This window comes from Haemorhous mexicanus, chromosome 1 (genome assembly GCF_027477595.1).
Source record: "Haemorhous mexicanus isolate bHaeMex1 chromosome 1, bHaeMex1.pri, whole genome shotgun sequence".
In the NCBI taxonomy this organism is placed as follows: domain Eukaryota; kingdom Metazoa; phylum Chordata; class Aves; order Passeriformes; family Fringillidae; genus Haemorhous; species Haemorhous mexicanus.
In genome coordinates, this window is record NC_082341.1 from 7,874,699 (window position 1) to 7,898,459 (window position 23,761).

Genomic DNA, 23,761 nt, shown 5'->3' on the forward strand with positions numbered 1-23,761 from the left:
GATGGATCAGGCAAGGAATTTTCCATAGAATGGGCAAGTAGCAGTTCCACTATAAGAACCAATTAGGACATCCTCAACAACAGGGGCAGAGTTCTGGTCACTTCTGTTCAGGAAAGAGGAACTGAATGTAAAACACTCTTGCATCAAAGAATAAGATGAAAAGCAACTTTGTCCTTCAAAAGGGGATTAAAGTAATCTAGTTTATCTGACAGGATGAGAGCTTTTGGGGAGACATGACTACTCTGACTAAAATGGAAATACTCATGATGAGTAGAAAACAGATTATTGGAACAATCCCAAAAGTATGCAAACAGGAGCCAGCACAGCTTCAAGTTGGAAGCAGCTTCTACCAGAAAAGCAAGACACCAGAAGGAATTACACCAATAAACCCAATTATATTTAGAGGGTGTTTGTCAATATTTTGTAACATAAAATTTCCTGAAGCAGCAAGGGAGGATTTCTCAGACCCAAAGTGTCCGTGTCCTTCAGTGTCCATAGGGCAGAGAGTGGGATGGGCTGGTCAGTGCCAGCCCAGCTTCCCAATGCTGTTTGCAGGCACCTCTCAAAATCCCATGGAATGGACCTGGCCATGCTTATTCATTCCAGAAACCTTTTAAAGAGCACATCAGGCCTGTTCAGTGAGTGGAATTAAGACCAAATCTCTTGTTCATTTTCCCTCTAGTCACTGCTAACTGATGCTGCCTCAGAGCACCCAGATTTATTTCTGCTCCACATAAAGTAAGCATGAAATTTATTACCAGTATCACACAGGGCAGAGACAAGCAGCACCATCAGAGTGGTTGCCCGAGAACAAGCCAGGATTGATTATTTTACAAGACAAGTTACATTTGAGGAAGAGAAGATTTGATTAAAAAATTAAATGCCTTGGGGAGGGTGAATAGCAGCATAAATCTGTTTGATGTTTATGTCAACAGGGTTGCCAAAGCAAACAGCACAAACATCTGTCCACAGCATCAGCTGGAAAATACTGCAAATTGGGGAAATCTTTTAATTGTGAGCAGTGGTTCATGGAACTCCCCATGTCTTTATTTATTAGGCTGATAATATCACCTCAGCATATGAACTTTATGCAGCACACATAAATAATTCATGGATTAGCAAATAAAGAGATCTGGAATCTGTACACAGAGATGGCTGTTGCCAATTATCTCACTTGTGCAGAGCCAGACCCTTTCAGCTCCCATCCCTTGCAGCTGCTCTTTTAAATCATTCATCAGTGCTTAAGAGATATGCTGGTGGCACTGGCAGAGAGTATTTGAATTTTCATTGTTTACACACTGTGAATTTAGCTTCTGGTCTGAAATTATCTGCAACATTGAAGCCTTTGAGAATACAGATGAGAAGAATAAGACAATTCCTCTTTTTATCCTTTTTAAACAATTCCATAATTTTGAGTAACTTTTCTTCAATTTTACTTCATATTCTTTTTATAATTACTACTTTGATTTTGAAGTTATATTAACTGATATAATTCCCTATGCTGTTTAGATCGTGAAGACATCAGGAATACTCTGGAATACAAAAAGTATTACAAAACAAGTGTCTGGTAAATATTTTCCTCAAGGTTGTAGAATGATTTTCCATTTTTATATTAGAAATCTATACCTTATCACCTAAATATCTAGAGTTGCTTCTTTCCATTCATGCTTAAGCAAAACCCTCTTAGAAATAATAATGAAAGATGCTTAAAAATTGATGAAAAACCATGACCAGTGTTTTTTCTTATCAAATTACTGAGGCACTGAGTTTCTGTGCCCATACAGATTATGATGGGTAGCACTTCCTGGGTGATCAATTTGTCTGTTGTCATTACTGCAATATAGCTCAATTTACCTCTTGCATGGATAATTACAGTAATGGTTTTAAAGTCAAAGGCCTTATGATAAACCCAGACTTTCAGCTGTATTAATTGAAAATCTAATTCATGTAACTAGAGTCTTGTGCAGCATTATCAGCCATGCAGCTATCTGTGATGTACAGAGTGTGTCTGTACACAGAAGTTCTGTCAATAGTTTTGCTCCTTTCTCTTAAGCTATAAATAAAGAAACATCATTCAAAATTGTGTCAGGATGCTGGAGTTGGCTGGTACAATGCTGGAGGCAGGAGAGGGGAGTGGAGCCTGCAATGGCATTCAAGCACACCCCATCCCACTCACACAGGGATGCAGAGAGGGATAGCAGGATCCTGTATGGTGCCACCTCTAAAAATTTTGGTGGAGGTGGCAGGGAACATCAGTGCCAGGTCCCACACCCTGGGGAGTGTCACAGCCCTGCTTGTAGCCACCCCGCTGGGGCAAGAAATCCAGCAGCATCATCTTCACCATGTCATGCAGCAAGTGGCCTGCCCCTGATTTTTGAGCAGCCATGAGGTTATAAGGAATGAGCTGGGTCTCTCTTACCTTTGCAAATCAGGGCAAAGCAGCTCACTGTCTGCTTTACTTTCTTAAAGTGGATCCCTTTGTGTTTTATCCTTCAAGGAGCACAAGTGAGTTTTACCCTTCAAGGATCCCACCACTCCCATGCTCTCAGGACCCCTGTGAGCAAGAGGCAGAGCAGTCACAAGGTTCCTGAGGAGGGCAGGTAGACACAGGGGGATGGATCATCAGTGCAGATCAAAGAGCAGAAGCTGCAGGATGTGCTGGGGCTCAGGAGTCCCCATCAAAGCCCCTTTGGATGGGCTCTGGAGGAAGGAGACACGGAGCAGGAGATGTCCTCACCCTGCTTCTGTCAGCTCCCAGCAGCTCATTGAACAAATTAGGTTTCCCTCTCAGATCCACACATGACAGTGGATGGCATTTAGCAGATGGCATGTGTAATGGGACTGTCACACCAACACAGGTTTAAAAATAAAGCTGGGGAGGCAGTTAATGAATATACAATTCTCCTTTGAAGGAATTCTTTCTGTCCCTGTCAGGCATTAGGCACTCAGCTTGTGAGTGTTGAAAGACTTCTGTTGTGTGTGCATTAAAAGACACAGACTAGCATGTAACTGGGTTGTTTTACTTTAAAAACTGGCATTGAAATAAGCCATTTATGTCATTCCTAAAAAAATTACTTTTTCTTCTTGATGACTTTCAGCTTGCTCACAAATGAAATGCATTCTCTAGCTGGAGTGTTATCACTGAGAATATTTAATATTAAGAGTAATCCTTTTCACAGAGATGATTCTACTTTGTAGTGGTCAATCTTTGTTATTTTTCCTTGTTTGTTAAAAAATAAAAATTAAGCAAGTCAAAAATCTACTTTTTCAAGGAGGTTTGTTAATTTTTAATTACTTTTTTAAATTTCATATTACCTCAGATTGAATATCGTTATTTAGGACTTTGCTTGAGAACATTGATTTGGGGAGATGACACAGCAACAGTAGGAGTAGTTAGAGAGACTAACACAATATATAATACGTGTAACTTCCTAAACTACAGGCTAGAATTTCTCTTTATTCATTAGTTTCTCACAGCTTTTCCAGTGCCAACAACAACAAAAAAAAGAAAAATATATTAGAAAATAAAAGGATTATATGCATTGTATTTCTCTCTTTATCCCTTTCTTTTTGTTGGCATTCTGGTGTTAATTAAAGGACTGCTCTAGCTCCAACTGAAGCCATTTGGGAGGATTCCTTTTATTTTCAGTGATGATTTTATCATGCCCATGTTTATTAGGTTTGCTGCTTTTCCAGCAGTCTGGCTTCTGGGACTGCAGGAGAAAAGCAGGGCAGATTTATAAATAAATATGGTCAGCATATCAATGTATATCAGTAGGAGAAAGGTAAATTCAGCTAAATCCTGGTGAACAAACCTGCTTTCCTTAGTGCATTATAATTCACCTTCCTGCATTCTAAAAGATGGTGCTAACAAAAGAATTGTCACGGGAGGAGATTCTTGATTCCAAGGAAATAAAATCAAGTTGCCATATTAGTTAGTTTAATTATAAATAAAATATTTTTCTGCCTTTTTTCTGTATAGGTAAAGTCTGGATGAAACCCTCTGCCTGCATTGGGATGTGGGTTCTTGGCAGCACAGGGAAAACCACAATTATAGCACCTTAAAGCTTTTCTTGCTCTCAAGAACTTATTTCATGCACCAAACCAGTGTGAATGGGTCACAGAACCTGCTTTTGTTGCCATTTGTGTGCACACTCCCAGTAACAGCATTTCAGGGGAATGTTCTCAGCCAGCCCTACACAAATTGCCATTGCACAAGTGATGATCCCACAGGATTTGCTCATGGGTTGAAAGGCTTAAGAAGGCAACTTAAAAGGGTTGAAATCTCAGGGAATATCAGCTCTTAAAGCTCTCTTACTTTTGAAGCTTAAAGAATGTTGAGTTTTTTGATATTCAGTGTTCAGTTTTGGGTCCCTCATGACAAGAAAGACATTGAGGTGCTGGAACTTGTCCAGGGAAGGGCAACAGAGGTGGGGAAGGGTCTGGAGCACAAGTCCTGTGAGGAGCAGCTGAGGGAGCTGGGGCTGTTTGGGAGAAGAAGAAATTCGGGGAGATTTTATCACTCTCTACAACCTCCTGGAAGGAGGGTGCAGCCAGGTGGGGCTGATCTCTCCTCCCAAGGAATAAGTGATAGGGCAAGAGGAAATGGCCTCAAGTTTCACCAGGGGAGGTTTAGATTGTATATTATGAAAAATTGTTTCTCCAAAAGGTTTCCCAAGCATCAGAACAGGCTGGCCCGGGAGGTGATGGAGCCACCACTCCTGGAGGTATTTAAAAGACAAGTAAATGTGGCACTGAGGGACATGGTTTAGTGGTGGGCTTGGCAGTGCTGGGTTAATGGTTGCACTCAATCATCTTAGAGGTGTTTTCCAACCTAGATGATTCCATGGGTTTCTGATTCTGGGATCTTCCCACATGCACAGCATGGGAACCTCCTGGCCCTGCTGCTGGGATCTCTGCTAGGCACACAGATTCCCCCACCTGCTCACACTTGCTGCTGTTGCACCACATCACACTGTGGGGAAAGGGAAGGAAAGTGAGATATCCACTGTCTCTGAGGTGAAGAATTCACTGTTTCATCACTGCAGGGCCACTTTCACCATCCTGAGCAGTACTGTCAGGCCCAAGGAAAAATCTAGAAACAGGTATGGGAGCAACATGTGAGAGGCTGGCCTGGGTCAGCCCACCTTGGCCCAGTGTTCTGTCTCCAAGAGCAGTCACCAGATGAGAACTGAAAAAAAAGAGAAGCTGACAGCCACAACATGATCTTGATCTCATGTACCATCCCATTTTTCTATCAATCAGCCACTAGATGGTTTTCTGAACAAGAAGATGAGCCCAGATCACTGTCCTAAGGACTAAAGCACCCAGCAGCATCCTGTGGTTAAAATTGTGGCATCCCAAGTGCTGCAGCATCCTGTGGCAGTGAATTGTGTGGTTCACTCATGTACACTGCATAGAAATGATAATCCTCTTTGTATAACACTGACTGGTTTCAATACCCAAATGTTGCATTTTAAGACAGAATATGTGGCCCTTTTTAGTGTGAGAGCCAAGCTGGTGTTCAATTCATTAAGAGAAAATAATATGCAAAACAGCAATATTTATCCATAGCATACAAAATGTAAATGCTTTGTGCTGTGATGTTTGGGTGTCATTAGAATAATTTTAAAGGCAAGTGATTTAATTGTGTTTGTGCTAATTATAATGTTTACAAATTAGGGAAAGATGCATTTAGTGGTCTGTTGGGAAAGAGCTTTGAAACCTCACATGTCTTTGAATCTACAGTACTGTCATCTAGTCAGAAACTCTTTCTAACACCAGTGTGATTTGCTTTTTAGATTACTCTTGCATGAAAAGCGAGTCTCAAGAGCCTTCAGCTCCATGGAATTCAAACCCAGGTTCACGTGTGTGTGTGTGTGTTTTGACAGAAATTTAACCAAGTTCTTTTCTTTTCCTTTTCAAGGTCCCCGTGTCCCGATGGTGACTGTTCACAACACAACAGATGCACAGAGTAAGAATGGGCTTGAGCTTTGCAACTCTTCAGAGAAAAGCAGCCAGGCAGGACAGTGAGATGGAGCTGTTCTTTGCTAAACTAACACTCCTGGGGACCCCAGACTCTGCCTAAATGCAAGTTTTCTGCAGGGCAGAGGGACTTGCAGAGCTGTTGTACTGCCATCACAACAGCTGCTGTTTGGGGTGAAAAGACTGGTTGGGGTGTGTTTGTTATCCCCCGTCTCAAAAAAATGCATAATTCAAATCTCTCTTTTTGTTAGTCTTCCTCTGATTTTGTTTTGTGTCCCATATATAAGAAATAAGATAAGACAAATATAAGAAATATTTAGGCTAATCTGCGGTTTTAATAAAATCACTCTGATATGAATTGTCAGAGATAACGCAGAGGAGGGAGCCCCACGAGTGGTGCCTCTGCCTGGTTCCCAGATCTGTCCATGGAGATTGTAGCACTTATTGTTTGGTAAAGCTTTGTCATGCTAATGATTTGCATCTACATCAGTGCAAAGCTGGAATCATTCCAAAACCAGGTTTCTTCCCTCCAAATATTTGGCACTCTCTGTAGCCATTAGCAGACTGGCAGTGTAGAGTCCAAAAAGCCATGGAGTTTCTGGGGTTCCATTCTGGCAGAGTGTGGCACTGAGTCTCACATGAAGCCAAGATTTATCTGCTCCCATCATTTTGATGGGAAAACATCATCTTTCACTTCAATAAAGAATTTAGCCCAGCCTTAACTGCAGTTAAGGACTTCAGGCACTGATGTGACCCAAATATAAAGCAACACCTTCATTTTATTTCTATCTGCTTTATACACAGTCAATGAGTCAATGAGTTTGGCAGTGCTCTCCCCAAGGATAACCCCAGAGCAGCCCAGCTGATGCCCACAAGGCCTTTCAGCGAGGAGAGTTTCTTCACCCTGACCTGCAGCTCCCAAGTCACTTCCTTTCTCCCCCACTTTAAATAAAACACTTTAATTTTACTGCAGACATGGAGGTGTCTGAGTGGCTATACCAGCATGGGATAGAGCTCTCATGAGTGGTGTTATACCCTCCTGGACAGTTTTGTAAAATACTTTTAGGTGAATAAAATGACAGAAAATATAAAACAGAAACAGTAAATGAAGGGCTTTAAAAACTAAAACAAAACACACCAGGACTAGTTTTACTTTGACAGATGCATATGGGTAGCATCTATTACAAAGAGAACTCAGTCTACTCATGTGCAGAACACATCCTCTGCTGAAATTCATGGTCTTTTGCATACAATTACCATTCCCCCCTCATTCTTTTGCTTTTGAATAAAGGGCAACTGACAGTTCCATGTTTCTGAATTTACTTATTTAATATGAGCCCATTACTCTATAAAAGGGAGTCTGCCTCTGTATTCTGCAATAATCTGATAATAGTGAGTTGCACTGAATATTAGAGAATGCTTACATTTAATTAAGCAATGACCATTTGTACTCCACAGACTCAAGCTCCCTGTGGTCCTAAAGCAAAAAGGAAAGTCCTTTAGGAGATATGCCAATCTTTTTATTTCCTCCACAGTCTTCCTGGCTTTCTGTGAATGCAATTATATGAACAAATAAAAGGGCTTGACTAAATTCCCCTACGTGGCAAGCCCCTTTCTGCTGATAAAGCTACTTGTGTGTGCCGTAATTAAATGAGAATCTTAATATTTAACTAAACGTAATAGGCTGTTGCTTTGCCACTTTTGTGGGGGCTGTGGCTTTGATAAAGGGCCAAGCTTTGCAGAAGCAGGGTAAATAGTCACAGAACCAATATACCATTGCTGAAAGATCTCTGAAATATATTAACTGGGAAGGGCAAGGTTTTGTCTGCCTGGCCAGCAGAGATGGGCAGTGAGAGCAGGATGGTCAGGTACCAGAAGTGTTATTAGAAGAGCTGGGGTTACATATAAATTTATCAGTGTGTCTCAAAAGGGAAGTTACAGTCAGTGCCACACACAATGGGATGTGAAATCTCACATCCTCCTTGGGTTCAGGTGGCAGAGATAATGCCCTGGATCCCCCTGGCTCACACCCAGACTGATGCCAGGGGAATGAGCACTCCCTAGACCAGGATTCCCTCACCCCAGCCCTTGAATCCCCCTTCCATGGGGCTCAGGAGATTTGCCCACACATGGAGACATTTCCCACCATGGTTATTACATGTAAGACACACAGCCTGAGGTGTCCCCTAAAGAGGGGCCCTTTCCCTGCCAGCTGGGAAGGACTTATTCTTTCTGGTGCTGGAGGGAGCTGCTTTTTCTAGAAGAGGTTCAGCAGGTAGAGCACATGGCCAGGATGAGGGGATGAAGGTTAAATCCCAGGAAGGAGGAAGGGATCCTCTATTTGTGACCAGAGGGTCCTTGGGTCAGACACACAAGCAAAATGAAAAATATTTGGAACACTCCAAAAGTCAAGACTGCTGCAAAACCTGACCTTGCAGGTCTGCATGGGCTTTGTCCACTCTCCTGTCCCCGTGGCTTTCCTTCCCATGGGTTTTATCTTGCACAGCAGTACAACTGTGGCTGAAGCCCTCCATAGTCTCCTCCCCTTCCTATTTATTATCTATCATTTGGACACAGCCTTGAGGACCTTTTCATTTGAGATCTATCTTGGCATGCTGGGTGGATGTCTGACTGGGACCCATGGTAGTGTCCCAGGTCACCTTCCCACCTCCTGCAAATCAGCTGAATGTCTCTGATTTCAGGACTATAGCTTTTTGCCAATGCAGAACCTGGGAGAGGTTTCAAAGATTTAAGTGAATTAGACTTCTGTGAGGACTAGAAGGAAATCCATTTGTAAGGAAACTTGTTTTGTATATATCAAGGTGACTACAAAATGTTAAAATGCATTTTCACAAACTGTGCCAAAAGTTTTTTTGATCTTGTCTTCTTCTTCTTTCAGAAATTTTTGAGCTGGAGGTAAATGAAAATGTGCAGCTGGCTGTAAATGACAGGCAAATGCCTAAGGTAGAATACATGGAAATCAAGATAGATGATTACAGTAAGTAGCACCTTTCTTCTCACTTATTTTTCTCTTTCACTGCTGTAGCTGTGAAATGATACAGCCATCCTGACTAGACTGGCAGGAGGAAAAATGACTTTGACTCTCAATAAACTCACACAGTTTGCCAAGCACTCTCCTGGAATGTGCTACATAAGGAGGTTATTACAGAGGAAGAATTTGATGAGAATTCAGCTGAAGAAAGGCAAAATGATAGGGTTGAGGATTTTTTTTCTTCTTAAAACTTTCTCTGTGAAGAAAAAGCCACTCTGGGAAATGACACGGTGGGGTGTCCCATTGTTGGAAGCTTTTGCCCTGGGTGTGTGTGTGTCATTTGAAAAGGGTTTGGAGAGGGATAATGTGTGTGCTTGCTGCCTACAGCTGTGGCTGCCCCTCAGTGCACAATGTGATCTGCAGTGAATGAAGATGACTCCTGCATGACTGCCCTTTAGAGTGACTCAAGATTCTTCGAAAAAGCCATGATTTCAGAGGGTTTAAAAATATAAAAAAAAATTTTTAAAAAAATATAAGGAAAGATAAAGATTTCACCAGAAGAAAGCAGAGATCTAGAGCAGTTTGCACCTGCAGCTGGTGTGTTATTTCTACCACTTGTATAATCATTCCCTACACACACACACACACACACACACATATATTTATATATCCCAAAGAGGGAGAGAAAAGCCTGGTGGCAAACAGCCAAAGTGTAAGCCTGTCTCTGTAGTTGTACCTGAAACAACCTAAAGAAACATCTCCTCTGGCTGTAAGCAGATCAGATACCTTCCCCATGTGGGGAAAATCCACGTACTCAGAGATGCACAAAGGCTCCCCAAAATCTCAGCCTGCATGTGTGGTGGCAGCTCTAGAACAAAACCCCAAAGACTCTGGGTGTTCAAAGTGCAACCCATAATGTTTCCCATGCCAGAAGGAGTGTATTTCTCAGGCCACAGGCAGTGAAGTGAAAGCAGTGAGCTGTGCTGGGGGCAGGTTACTGATTGCAGCCATTTCCAGATGTTATAAAATGTGAAACAAAGGCTGAGAGATGGCTGCCATTTGAAAAGGGTAACAATGGCCCTAAAATGTTCTGTTTGCCACATGGGCATAGGGAACATAAACCAGTGCATAAAATAACAGGAACAGATGTGCACTTCCAAGTTTTATGGACAGGAAAGGATGGATAAAGAACCCATATTTCCCCCCACGAGCCAGCTCATGTGAGACTGGCAATTTATTAGGGATAACTCAGCTTGATACTAAATTTTTTAAATACAGGCCTCGTTGCAATCCTTCTCATTTAACCAAAAATATACTTGTGTGTATATATAAAATAAATACAAACTGACCATTCTGCTGTGCCATCCCTGGGTTTCCAAAGCTTTGGGCTCAGCAGCCTTGGGAGCACTGCAAGTAGCACTCTGTAATATTTAAAGTCAAGCCATGGCCTTTTGGCTGTCCCTGGGCCATTGATCCAATTTGCAGCCATTAGCATTCAGATGGAATAACTAATTAGGCAGAGTGTCAGGCAACCATTGCAAAGCAAACCACTTAAACCATGCTGCTAATCTGTGTATTCATCTACTGAAAATGCTCCTAATACCGATTTAATTGCTGAGCCTTTGCTAATCTAGATTGTAGTTAACATTTCTAAAATAATTGTGCTCTTGTTGATGCAGAGAGTGTTTTCATGGAGGCAGTTTTGGCTACTGGTACAAAGCCACAGAAATTACATTCAGTTAAAAGAAGCTTTAGTGATCACACCCCTCCTTTACATTGGTTCTGTACCAGTGTAACTTGGGCTTCAGCACCTTTGCCTCCTGTTTGCAACAAAATTTAACCCTTTGGAAGTTAGGATTAAAATACTTGTTTCTCCCTCTGTCCTCACACCATTATAGCAAAATAATTCTATTTCTCCCCCAGCCACCATACTTAATTGGGTTTTAAATTACCATTTTCATTGCCAATTTTCCTCCTTCTCTGCTGCCCTGAAATATTGATTTCTGTCTGCGTCACTCATCCAGCTACCAAAAAAGGAAAATTGTAGCTATTGACAGATGTTAATTGAACACTGTAAAAGTGATGCATGACTGAGCAGCTCGCACTGTACTCCCCATTTACATTTCTTGTCACCTCAGCTATCACAACATGGGTCTTTTCTTTGGCAACATCTGTGTTTCTAAGGTGATATTTGCCACGGCCTCTGAAGAAATGCCATTTTGCTCCAACTTATCCGTGGCCAGAACACCAGAAAAATCTTTTGGAATCATGTCAGCATTCCCATATCAAAGATGTGTTGTTGATTGTTCTTCTTTTTGCTTAGGATTGCCAATGCAGATCTTAAAGCCAGCAACCTTTGCAGACACCGCTCACTACCCCTTGCTTTTGGTTGTGTAAGTTCTCTCTTGTCCTTTCTCTCTGTTCATGTTATCAGGGCAGCTTGGAAACCTTGGCCATGATCAGAAACCCTTAAGATATGTTTTGTACAAGGAATGCCAGAGTCCAGCACATTGGTTCCTACCCCATCTCACTTCATGGCTGGGAGAGGCCAGATGTACATCCCTTCTTTTCCATGTTTGAGACAAGGTTTTCAGCTCTCAGGAGGGCACACTGTTGAAATCCTGCAGAGTAAATTTGGGATTTTGTGAAGGCCTGTCTTGCACACTTCAATCACTTGTGGGGCATAAATGGGAGGAGGAATACAAGATGTATTTTGGCTTCCTGTCCCAGTGCTTAGGGCGCCCACCTTGTGATTAACAGGTAATTTTAGAGTGGAATTCAGTCAGCCTTACTAAAGCTTAGATTTCAGGTGCCCTCAAGCAGAAATCATTCTCCTTTAAGTGCTGGTGTTCACTGAAGTGACAGTAGAGAGCTGGAAACCTTTGAATATCTCCACAAAGTTAGCATTTATATTAAATAGGTAGGTCTTCCTCCTGGCAGGCAGAGCAGATGGGTATTTCATTATGCAACATTTAGTAACAATAATACACATTACTGAGCAGGGGATTTTTGGCAATTTAGAAAGAAACTACGGGAGGGAATTTGCTGACCTTGGAAGAACCCGTTTGGCCCTGGCTGCATCCCAGTGCATCACTTGCTGCCTGCCAGGGAACATCCCATGAGAGAAAAGCCTCATGCAGGAGGGTTGAATGCCTGGTGAATGCCTGTGCCACCCTGCACAACTCTCCATGAAGGACAAAGCCACTGCAGGGAGCGTGTCATTACATCATGGAATTACTGCAGAGAAAATCTGCTTCATTTCCAAAGTGCTGGAGGAAGATTGGCTCTCATCAAGCACCCAGCACTTGATTAGGCTGCCTCTGGAGCTGGGTGGGTCAGGGTCTCACTTGGATAAATGCAAATGACTGGAGTCACATGTACATTAAAGTCCTGCAGTGAAGTACCTTATGTCTCTGAGAACCCCAAAAATGACAAAAAGTAGATAAAAATGCCAGTGGCTCTGCAGTAATCCCAGCCTAAAATTATTGCTTAAAGTCATCATCATCATCATCATCCCTTGTTTTTTCTGAGCTGCCTGGCTGAAGTAGAGTCTGTATTTCCCAAGATGGTTCCCCTGTACAGATCATAAGCAGAAGGGTGAAGAGGAGGTCTTGCCCACTCCTTTCCCATTCTCAATTTTGAGCCAAACTGGGCATTATTAAGCTGGTTTTTTATAACTTCAGAAGAGTCCTTTCCCTCTGTAGTTGTGTGAGGCAGTGATGACAGATCCACTTCAGCAGAAATCAAAAAAGAACTTTGGGGAAGGTAAAAAAGAGATATACATCAGAGCAGGCATAAAAAAGGGAAAACTCAGCTAATACCTGGTTACTCACAGGAGGAATCCTGACCAGTTAGAGATGTGCTTGCTGGTGTGATTCAAACCTCAGCTGAGAGGCTGCTGTGCACAGAGGGAGGCAGATGCAACCCCAGCTTCCACCCAGCCTCAAAACCCATCCCACACATCATCCGCCTGCACACCATTGTGAGAGACAACTGCTCACTTTGAAAATTCAAAAAGGTTTATTAAACTTTAACAAAAATACAACAAAGGACTACATAATGAAAAAGCTGCAGCACTGGGAACTGCCCCCCATGGACACCACATGGCCAGTCCATCTTCAAGGTGGATGCTCAGCCTTTTATACCCCTGGGGTTGCATCAGCCAGCCCTGGCCCCTCCCAAAGTCTGTCAGTCAGCTCTTCTTTGCCATTTATCAGTGGAAGCTACTTTCTTGTAACTTGGTTGGAGGTCAGGTGTTGCCATGCCTCACCCCCTAAGCAGCTGCCCCATGCAAGGGACACATGTGCAGCCTTCTTCTTACCTGTCCTAGGCAGCCCAGCTGTCTGATGGCAACAATACAGGGGGGAAAAGGGAGCTATGGGGAGAACAGAGGACATCTAAACTACAATAACAAACTATACATCACTAAAGCTTTTCTTTAACACAATAGAGCCAATCATCTCATTATCCATTACAACACCATCCTTGCAGAGACTGGTGTCCCCTTCCAGAACCCTGAGCTCCTTACCCTGCCCAATGGGAATGTGGGTGCCCATCCCGCGGCACTCCCACAGCCCTGGGGAGGGTGTTGGGTGCTGTTGCCTTCCCTTGATGCCTGGTTCTGTTGCAGAGATGGCACACCTGGCAGCCAGATCGTCACGGAGAGGTTCGAGGTGACGTGGGAGAGCGTCATGGTCAGCTCCCACAGCGCCATCGTGCTCAAGTTCGACGGGCGCGGCAGCGGCTTCCAGGGCGCCAAGCTGCTGCACGAGGTCAAGAGGAGGCTGGGCCTTCTGGAAGAGAAGGATCAGCTGGAAGCTGTCAGGTGAACGGCACTGTTATTGAAGGAATTCATTCATTAGGATAATTGTTGCCGTTATGTTTTCTGGAAAAAACTCCTTGCCCAGGATTTTTCTCCTGGGAAGCTGAGAAGTCTCTGAGGAAAAGGAAAACAATAATTATCACATTTGTTTCTCCTGTGTTTTGCTGCTTTGGGATGTGGTTTAGACATTGTTTACCAATAATGTTTCAGTGGTTTCTTGTGAATTATTTTTACTTAATAACCAATCATCGTCCAGCTGTGTCAGGGCTCTGGAGAGAGTCATAAGTTTTTTCATTATTATCTTTTAGCCTTCTGTCTGTATCCTTTCTCTATTTTTTAGTATAGTTTTAGTATAGTTTTAGTATTCTGGGCTCTGGAGAGAGTCATAAGTTTTTTCATTATTATCTTTTAGCCTTCTGTCTGTATCCTTTCTCTATTTTTTAGTATAGTTTTAGTATAGTTTTAGTATTCTTTAATATAATACAGTAACATAAAATAATAAATTAGCCTTCTAAGACATGGAGTCAGATTCTCAATTCCTCCTCCATCTGGGGAACCCCAAAAACACCACAGATAATTAATCCAAGACTCATTAGTCCTGGCTGCTTTAATGGTGTGTAGGGGAGAGCAAGGAGATGGGAGGGAGGGACAATGTTGTCAATCACAACTGCGTGTGAGAGGGAGCTCATGTCAGCCAGAGCAGAGGGAGAAAAACAAGCCTTAAACAGAGCTAAATTAGAGCACACTTATCTGTATCACATGTTCAAAGCCTATTTATTTTTAGCTCTGTACAGTCATACAGCTACAAACAAGTAAGCTTGAATATCTGTTTCTACATTAATCTTTTGCTTGTCTGGTAGTTGGAAAAAAATCCGTCTTTAAATGCTTAAACTTTTTAAACAGAATAGCCAGGGTAAAACCCTAAATGTCAAGTCCTGTCATATTGTTAGATTTATTCTGCACATAATCACGTTAAAACCACTATCAGAGTATTGCAATAACTGTGCAATAGCATATTATGGCTTCCAGAGGTAGTGCAGGTTATTTGTTGCCATTGCTTGGTCAAATCCAGCACACGAGGTTGCAAGATTAAATCAGAGAGATCCATGTGAAAGCAGCTTGGCGTGATTTAGATTGTCTGTGTCAAGGGAAAAGGGCTTTAAACTGAAAAGGGGCAGGTTTAGATTAGGTATTGAGAAGAAATTCTTAACTGAGAGGGTGTGACAACTGGCACAGGCTGCCCAGAGAAGCTGTGGATGCCCCATCCCTAGAAGTGTCCAAGGCCGGGTTGGGTGGGGCTTGGAGTAACCTGGGATAGTGGAAGGTGTCCTTGTCCAGGGCAGAGAAGTTAGAACTGGATGATCTTTAAGGTCCCTTTCAGCTGAAACCATTTTATGAATTTTCTCTGGAGCCAGTTTAATTTAGAGCTGTTTAAAATTACACTGCTTTTTCTCTTGAAGGGAAAAATATTTTTAACCCATTGCTTTTCCTCTCTCATGTTCTAGGACAATGCTACAGGAGCATTTCATTGATAAAACAAGAGTTGGTGTGTTTGGGAAGGTAATGTTGTGACATTGCTCCTCTGTGCTGTCCCAGCTGGCTGATATGGCTAAACAGCTGAGTTAAATCCTGACTTATTGAATATATCAGCGGTGACTTTTTTATTATTATTTATTTTTGGGATAGACTGCACCTTGCCCAGTGCTGTTACAGGGGGAGGCTTTCATTTCACCAATGTACTCATCAATGACTTCGTTTAAATTAACTTCCAGGTGCAAAAAGTGACTGTTGCTCAGAAAACATCACCAGATAGTTCACTATTTTTTCCCATTTCAAACTTTCATTTCCTTTTCACCTTGTCTCCTAAAGCCTGTGGGACTGTGGGTACATCTAACTTGTGTGTACAACAACCCTGTGGATTTCTGAGGATGATTTGCTGTGTGTGCTTGGCTGGGAAACAGCCCCTGTAAAGTACACACAGTTTGAGATGAGAGTGGGACTGCAAGTAGAAATTGTTTACTTGAGAGACAAGGGCTTGGAGTGGGCGAGGAGAGCTGCACGTAGAGCAGCATCTCTGGAGGGAATTGTTAACAGGCTGGCAGCAGACACTGAAATTGTGATGCTCATTTTAAGTAGAGAAAGTCTGGGGTAAACATTTTGGAGAAGAACATTTTCATCTGGTTAGAGCTACAGCCATAAAGTGAGATGAAAAAGGCCAGCTCTTGGGCCCACAACCCTCCTGCCTCCAGGAGATGCCAGCAACATCACCAGGGAGATGTCCCTTGGTTTGTGTTTCTCCAGAGCAGGGTGTTAAAGGCTCTGTAATGGCCAAGCATTTGCTGCAAGGTCTCAGCTGCCCTGTTTCTGTACCCAAAAGTAGCAGTGCCTGCCAGCAGGATCACTGATGCCCCTGTCCTGTTTCTGTTCCAGGATTATGGTGGCTACCTCAGCACCTACATGCTTCCAGCTGGTGAAGACAACCAGGTGTTCACCTGTGGAGCTGCTCTTTCCCCAGTGACAGACTTCAGACTATATGGTAAATCCCATTCCTCAGCCCACAGACCCCCCTGCTGACCACAAGGGATGTTTCTTCCTTATCCTTTCCCACTTGCCATTTTCCTTTCCCAAGATCTTGCTTATTTTATATTCTGTGTCTTTTTAGGAGTAGCCATACACCTTTTTTCCCCACTAAAGCAATTTAGCTGCCCCAGTGGGACCAGCCATGATAGTTAGAGCAATCAAATTACTTTATTAGTCCTTTTAAATAAAGGAGAATTGCCTTTAAATCCCTTCAGCCTTTGCCACCAACCACCCCCAAGGCCTTGAACATCCTTCTTCCTGCCTGAAGCACCCCTCCATGCAAGCTGAGGTCCAGTCTGCCTGCCCCACCCTGCCTCTGGACCACAGCACTGCCCCTGCACATGGGTCCTTTCAGGAATAGCAGTTCCCTTTGCACTTAGTGCCAGTGAAAATCAGGGGCTGCCAGGGAACCCACTGGTGTTCAGCCAGACTTCAGGAGCTGTCAGTCACCCCTGAGACCAAAGGGAACTTGCTCCGTGTGAAAGGAGAAAGGGACACAACCTGATAGAGCTCTTCTACCTCAGTTGCTTTAACAAACAAAACAAAAAAAAAGGTTTTTCTGTGACTTATTTAAAGACCAGAAGTCCATGGTGATGATGACAGACTGTGGTATCACACATATCCTTAGTGCATTTTCAAAAACTTTTAGAAGTGCATCATCCTCTATAATTAAGGCCATGTTAGAAAATAAGGTTTTTTTAGCATTTGCCATATTTGACTCAGAAGCACCAGTGTACTCCTGACTGAAAGTGATATTTTCATTTTTTTCTCTTCAAGCTTCAGCCTTTTCTGAGAGATACTTGGGCTTGCACGGGGTTGATAACAGAGCATACGAGGTAACTGCACGGACACTGCATTTCCCTGATAAAATGTGAACTGGGTCTCAGCTCTCCCTCCATGTGCTCTCCGTTGGGGAGAAAGCAAGGTTATGCAAGAGGGACACACTAGTGAAGCTCTGAAGGTGTCCTTCAGCCTGCTTACTGCTTTTCTTGTCTTAACAGTAATCATGGATAAAGTTTTTATTGATTAGCCCTTGTGTCTGCCTCTCTAAATTAAATAAATACAGTTTTAGAGATGGAAGGAGCTGAGTGGCTCAAATGTGCCCAAGAGGACACAGTGTCATGACCTCCTTGAAAGTTCTTGCCAGTGGTCTTGCCACTTTGATTCTCTCTGAGGTAAACTAATTCAAGTGAAATTCAGCTTGACTTTCTCAAACTTTGTGATATTTCAGATAGGCAGAACACTGTGCCAAAACTGAGCAGGACATGGAAAAGGAGGCACTGCACCAGTTAATAAAGACATTGCTTAATACACATGATGGGATCAGTTGGATCCTGTGCTGAAATTACTTGAGGCAAAACCTGATAAAGAATAGTCACACAAACAAAATTGGTTATAGAGAAAATCTAGCTCAGCTTCCAAGCCTTGACTCCAGCCAGAAGACATGAAGGTAGCAAAGGTCTGGCACTGTTCTCACAGAGAAAGCAAATATCACCCTGTGCCCTCACAAGGGAAGATTTATCCTGGCTACCTAAACTCTGAGCTCATTGTCTCTCAAATTTTGCAGGCACAATCTCTACATTACTGCAAACACTTTTAGAAATTGTTTGTATTTATATTCCCTTGTGTATCTGAAAGACAGCTGAGGACAAAGGTGTTCTCAACAGTGGACACATGAATTTCACATCAGATCATCCCCCAAGCTGCCAGAACTCATTGAGGTTGTCTTCCAAAACACACCAAAGTCCCTCCAGATCCATGAAGTGTTCTTAGGCATAGGCACCTGGGTACACTTTTCATCAGAGTTTTTTATTCACTTTGATAGTTTCCATGTATTCTACAGTTCAGGCTGTTATTGAACATTATCAGAAGAGAGCAGGGTCTCTGACATGTTTCTGCTGCTGACACTGCCCTGCCAGCACAGGGTGGGGGTTTATTTTACCTCTAGATTTATATGAGTAGCCAGGTGAATGTGCTGTGCTGGTGTCTGCTTGTTATCCTGGTGATAAAGTATTAAATGGAAATAAACACTTCTATTGCCTCCATATAAATTGCTAATTTCTAACCAGTTTTTAAATCTTATTGCAACCTTTACCTTCACAGATCAGCAAATTATCACACAGACTCTCATTACTAAAGGACCAGACATTTTTGATCATTCATGCTACTGCTGATGGTAAGTTAGCCCATCATTTGAGTTCATTATATGTTTGTGATAGCTTTGATTTTTGTTAATTAAATTTGTCTCTTTAACGATTGCAATCTGTTTTTACAGAAAAAATCCATTTTCAGCATACTACAGACCTTATCACACACCTAATTAGGGCAAAGGCTAATTACAGCTTGCAGGTACAGTATATGTTTCTTTTTTTCTCTTTGAACAGTTATTTCCCTATTTGAACTCAAGTTGCTGTTATGAAGCAAGGTTTGAAAAACCCTGGCAGTAAAAGTAGCACCAGCATATAACATGTTTCTATTGGTCCCATGCTTATGTGACATCAGTGTTTTGGTCTGGATAGTTGTAGAACAATTATTGAATTACAGTAATTTAGCTTGTGACAGACATATCCCAAAGGAATTTATGCATGTTGACTTTCTTTGGGACCAACAGAACAAATTCAGGATGAATTTTGGGGAAACAGGGTTTTACATTAAATCAACCAGAAAAGTTACAAAGATATATGTCACCTAAATCTGACATCCCACTGGGAATAGCACAGCTCCACTTTCCACCAAATTACATCTCTGTTTTGCTGAATGGTCCATGTCTAAGCCATTAAATCTTTCAGAATGAGCCCACCCTAGCATCCCTGCCTAGACAACCCATCATAATCTTGCATTTCTTCAAGCTACCTGCTCCATTTTATTGAAAAGTTGAGTTTAAACAATTTAATTTCTGGCTTCAACATTTTTTTTTCAATTTAATTACTTCTCCAGCAATATTTATTAATTTTTTTAATTAATGACACTTTTGCTTTAAAGCCCTCATTTTAGTCAGTATAACCTAATGCCATTTCTCTACAAAACTGCACGTTTTTTTGGCTTTCCCAAGGAAAGTGTGGGCTGGTTCTTCTTAGACTGAACCTGTCCAGAACAGAATTAAAGGGAAAACCCTCCACCCCAGAAAGGTTCCTTGTGAAGGAAGATGCCAGTCTGCACTCGAGCACTGTGGTGCCCAAGTTACCCTGGGCCTCACGAGCATCCAGGGGAAGCCCTGTGGTGCTGAGAAGATGCAGTGGGTTTGCAGCTCAAGCTGCAGGTGTGGGTGGTCAGTCCTGAGACTTTCAGCTCTAAAAGGTGTGTATTGACCTGTTTCTTTGCAGATTTACCCTGATCAAAGCCATTACTTCAGCAATGCAGCATTTGAGCAGCACTTGTACCAGTCCATTGTCAACTTCTTTGTGGAGTGTTTCCAGGTTCCAGACAAACTCCCACTGGCCCCACTGAAAGAGGAGGAGGAGGATGATTAACCCTACTTGTCCGTGCTAAGCACAAGGCAGATCTCTCTGACAATATGCAACTGGGTCATTTTCCTGAAGAAAGAGATGTTGTTAGCATGTATTTAAAAAAAAAAAAAAAAAAAAAAACCAAACTGAAAGCAGCTCCTCTGCTTTACTTGACAGCAACTCCTTCCTAAATGGAAGAACATTAAGCATGGTGAACTCAGCAGAAACTGCTGTCTGAAATAAAATCCATCACAACCAACATCTTCGTTTTCTTTGGTTGGGTTTTTTTTTTCTTTTTTTCTTCCTTTATTTTTTTTTTTTGTTTGCCACAAAATGACTTCTAGAATGAAAATGGTAAGACGTTGAACCTGAAGGAACACCCCAAGAAACCACTTTGAGGACTGGAAGATTTGATGTCTCTTCGCAGTCAAGCAGTAGCAGTGAAATCCATCATCCACATTAAGGTTGCTATAGTTAGCATCACACTGTGTCAGAACAAAAAATCCAATCTAATACATGGAGAAGATTATAGCACAATTATTTTGAAGGATACAGATTCATGCACTTGCCTGCTCTTTTCCATCTTCAGGAGGTTTGTCATTGCTACAGGATACACAAACCCAGTTGTGCAAAATATCACTACAGCTTCACTGATCTTTACCTCCCTGTAATTATTTGTTAATTCTGTATGGCTTTTACTTCTGTTGTTCATTGGGTCTCATGCTTACCTTATTAGCTTCTCAGCTTGTTCTGGATGGGGAAAAAACATAAAATTAATTAACCAACTCACTTTAGACCTCAGGGGTCTAATGAGGCAATGGGACTTGAGCTACCCAGATATTAAAAGATCTATTGGAATAAAGCAAAGAAAAACTCACTCTTGAGTTCCCAAAATAGCTCTTGCCAGCAAGATTGAGTATTTTCTTTGGCAGCCTTGAAAAATATGCAGATAAATAAGCTAAATCAGCTTACATTGAGATATTTTTTATTGCGATGTAGAAAAATATGCGACAGTCATGATTATTCTTTCTCTTTCTTTAGAGTTGGAACAATGGTTGGTACCCTGCTAGGGAACAGCTAGGTATTAGGCTGTGGTACAGGAATTTGTACCAGAGACCTCACACATCATCTTATAAAGCCATTTAAGCAGAGAAAATGTGCAGAGGTTTATTGCACATGCTGTCTGTGGCTCAGTTTTATTGCAGGTCAATGATTAGCATATTCCAAACACATTTAATTGTCTCTTCTGTTCACGCTAGTCTTGACAACCGTAAAAGAAAAAAAAAAAATGGGATTTTTTTTTTTGCTTAAAAGGTCTAACTGTTCATTTGAGCAGTGGAAAGCAACTTTTAAAACTCTTTGTGAAAACATTCAGCTTTCAGAAATGAATCCAACCTCCATCCACTTCCACATGCTGCATCATAAGATTTTTGACAGTGTCGCTCCTTGTAAAATATTCTGACCAAATGTACAGTCAGTATTAATACTGTATATTTCATTTTGTTGTATATAAAGGAATGTAAGTCAGCTCTTTGTCAGATCCCCAATCCAATATTAGTCTTGTGTTCGACATGCATGCGGGAACACTTCTTTGCTGGTCAGGACTCCTTAGAAGCACTAGCTTGGAAATATAACAATTAAAGTCATTTCTTTTCTTCTTTTAACAGCTTGAATGTCAATGCCAGTTCCTACTTTTTACATAGTACTGTGGGTCAACTCACATCCTGACAGCAATGATGATGTTTCCATTGTGTTCTTTAGTGTGTCTTTTTTCTTACCTTTATTTTAAGCTTTGAATGTTGGTTGTACTTTGACCATCATGAAAAAATATACTGATAAACCACAGGAATTACCTAGTTTGGTTGGGATTATCTCCTTTAATTTACAGTGCATCGACATTGTGTGAACAAGAACTACAGTGTAAATCTGCTTTATCTGGCAAAAAGCCAAATAGACCATGAGAATGCTGCGTGTCCAGATTTTGCTACGCTGAACAGGCTCGAGAGTCTGAAATGAACTTGAACTGAGAAACGTAAAAATCTGCTCTGTCCACAATCTTTTTGTAGAAAGAACTTTAGGATGTGGCATGGTAGTGTTTGTTCATTCATGGAATAAAACATTATTTTACCACCCTGGTTGCTACTGCTGTTATTTTGTGTTAAGTTATTAAATAAGCATTAAGTTTCTGGAAGTGCTGTTTCTGGTTGAATTGAGCCCAAACTGGCACGTGCTGATTTGCTGCACCTCATCAGTGCCAGGGTGTTGTCCCATCAGCTGACACCCACTGGACCAAACTAGATTTAGAAGAAGAGAAATTTAATATTTCAAAGCAAAACCAAGAAATTATTGAGGACACTTACTCCAGTCTTTTTTTCCAGCAGATCAGGAAACAAGAAAATGGAGCACTGGGACAGGGAAGGACAGATTGCAACAGTACAAAATAGCTTTGCTGTTATTTTGTTTAATTATCTAAATGCAACTATTATTTTTTTATTGTCCAAACAAATCAAGCTTATACTCTCAGCTCCCTAGCATATCTGGATGCCATAATGTTCAACTGTGGCATCCCAAAGAGGAAGAGAACTAATGAGCAGTGCCCTAGCAGTTCAGAAGGAAACCACAGTGGGAAAAATGAAGCATTGCTGGTAGCTAATTAACAAAGCCAGGCAGCCAGCCATGTTTGTAATTGTCTGTAGGTTCAGGCATAGAGCTCATAAACCCATCCAAGCTCTGCTTACGAGCTCAAGCCAGATAAACACTGCTGCTTTGAAGGGTGGGAAGGAAAAATTGAACAAGAAAGGGAATGTGGGATGATCCCATGGGAAGACCAGTGGAGTCTGCTGTTTGCAATGGGGAGAACTGACATTCAGTGGGGGAGACTAAAGAAACAAGGCCAGTTCTGGTACCTGGGATGTGCTGCTGCATTTGCTCTCATCCCCATGTTGTCCCAAACCTCACCCGGGTTGGCAGTGACCAGGCTCTGGATGTTTTAACTTTGCATGTTGGGTCTCAGGGCACATCTGCCCTTCAGCCCTTCCTGGGGCTGGCACAGAGCTGCCAGACCTGCCTGGCTGAGGGCTGGGCTGAGGACAGCTTTCTTCCTTGACCTGAGTAAATGATGGCTCCCTGTGGTGCTCATTCCTCTCTGGACTTCTTACCTGCTTTCCTCTGGCAAATGAAGAGTAAAGGGCAGAAATGGAAAAGATAGCAGAAGAAGCTCAAGGTCTCAGATGCCAATTCCTTAATCGTGTTGTCTTACTGAGCCCAATGTTTGGTTATTTTTATTCTGCTCTCTAAAGTAAAGCTCCCAGCTGGAGGCTCATGGGCATGTGCTAAGATCTGCCTTCTCTTCTCACCTCTTCTTTCCATCCTCTCCCCATTCACATGGTTACAGTCTGAAAGCAAACCCAGCACCCCTTTGGAAACTAGCAAGAGACAAATATAAAACCAGCATGGTGAGCCCCCTCAATAAGCCATAACCAAAATAAATTCTTTATTCTAATAGCTAATGCATGATGGGTTTTTTTTTGGGTTTTTTGTTTTTTTTTTTTTGTTTTTTTTTTGTTTTGTTTTTTTTTTTTTTTTTGTTTTGTTTTTTGTTTTTTGTTTTGTTTTTTTTTCTTGCTTTTTGCTTTGAGACATTCATGAAAAGTCTCAGATTAAATGATGCTACATTCTGCCTCCTCACTGGAAGAACAGCTTTAATCAAGATGTCCATTTCCATGACTGAGCAAAGAAGAGTAAAAAGCAAATACAGATGGAACAAGGCCCCAGGAAAGCACCAAAGTAAACCATGCTCCAATATTCCTCTGGAATAGCAAGGCTCCCTCCAGGCTGTTTAGGGTTTTTTTACCTCCTTCACTTTAAATCTATCTTTTGGGTCATTTTAAAGCTAGAAATAACTCTCTGAGCTGATGTGAATGCTCTCATCCTTGC

At 41.9% G+C, this 23,761-nt stretch overlaps 1 protein-coding gene across 4 annotated transcripts in view; it reads left to right on the plus strand.

Annotated features, from left to right (window-relative positions):
• Window positions 1–21,957, plus strand: part of DPP6 (dipeptidyl peptidase like 6) — a 492,894-nt gene extending 470,937 nt beyond the window's left edge. For all 4 annotated transcript variants that reach the window (XM_059839525.1, XM_059839508.1, XM_059839534.1 and 1 more), the window contains exons 17-26: window positions 5,927–5,974; window positions 8,885–8,983; window positions 11,301–11,370; window positions 13,608–13,802; window positions 15,305–15,359; window positions 16,230–16,335; window positions 17,157–17,215; window positions 18,483–18,555; window positions 18,655–18,728; window positions 19,703–21,957. In XM_059839525.1, the coding sequence (XP_059695508.1) occupies window positions 5,927–5,974; window positions 8,885–8,983; window positions 11,301–11,370; window positions 13,608–13,802; window positions 15,305–15,359; window positions 16,230–16,335; window positions 17,157–17,215; window positions 18,483–18,555; window positions 18,655–18,728; window positions 19,703–19,849 (926 nt within the window). In that variant the 3' untranslated portion in view covers window positions 19,850–21,957. The remainder of the gene's footprint in view (window positions 1–5,926; window positions 5,975–8,884; window positions 8,984–11,300; window positions 11,371–13,607; window positions 13,803–15,304; window positions 15,360–16,229; window positions 16,336–17,156; window positions 17,216–18,482; window positions 18,556–18,654; window positions 18,729–19,702) is intronic.
• Window positions 21,958–23,761: the final 1,804 nt, after the last annotated feature.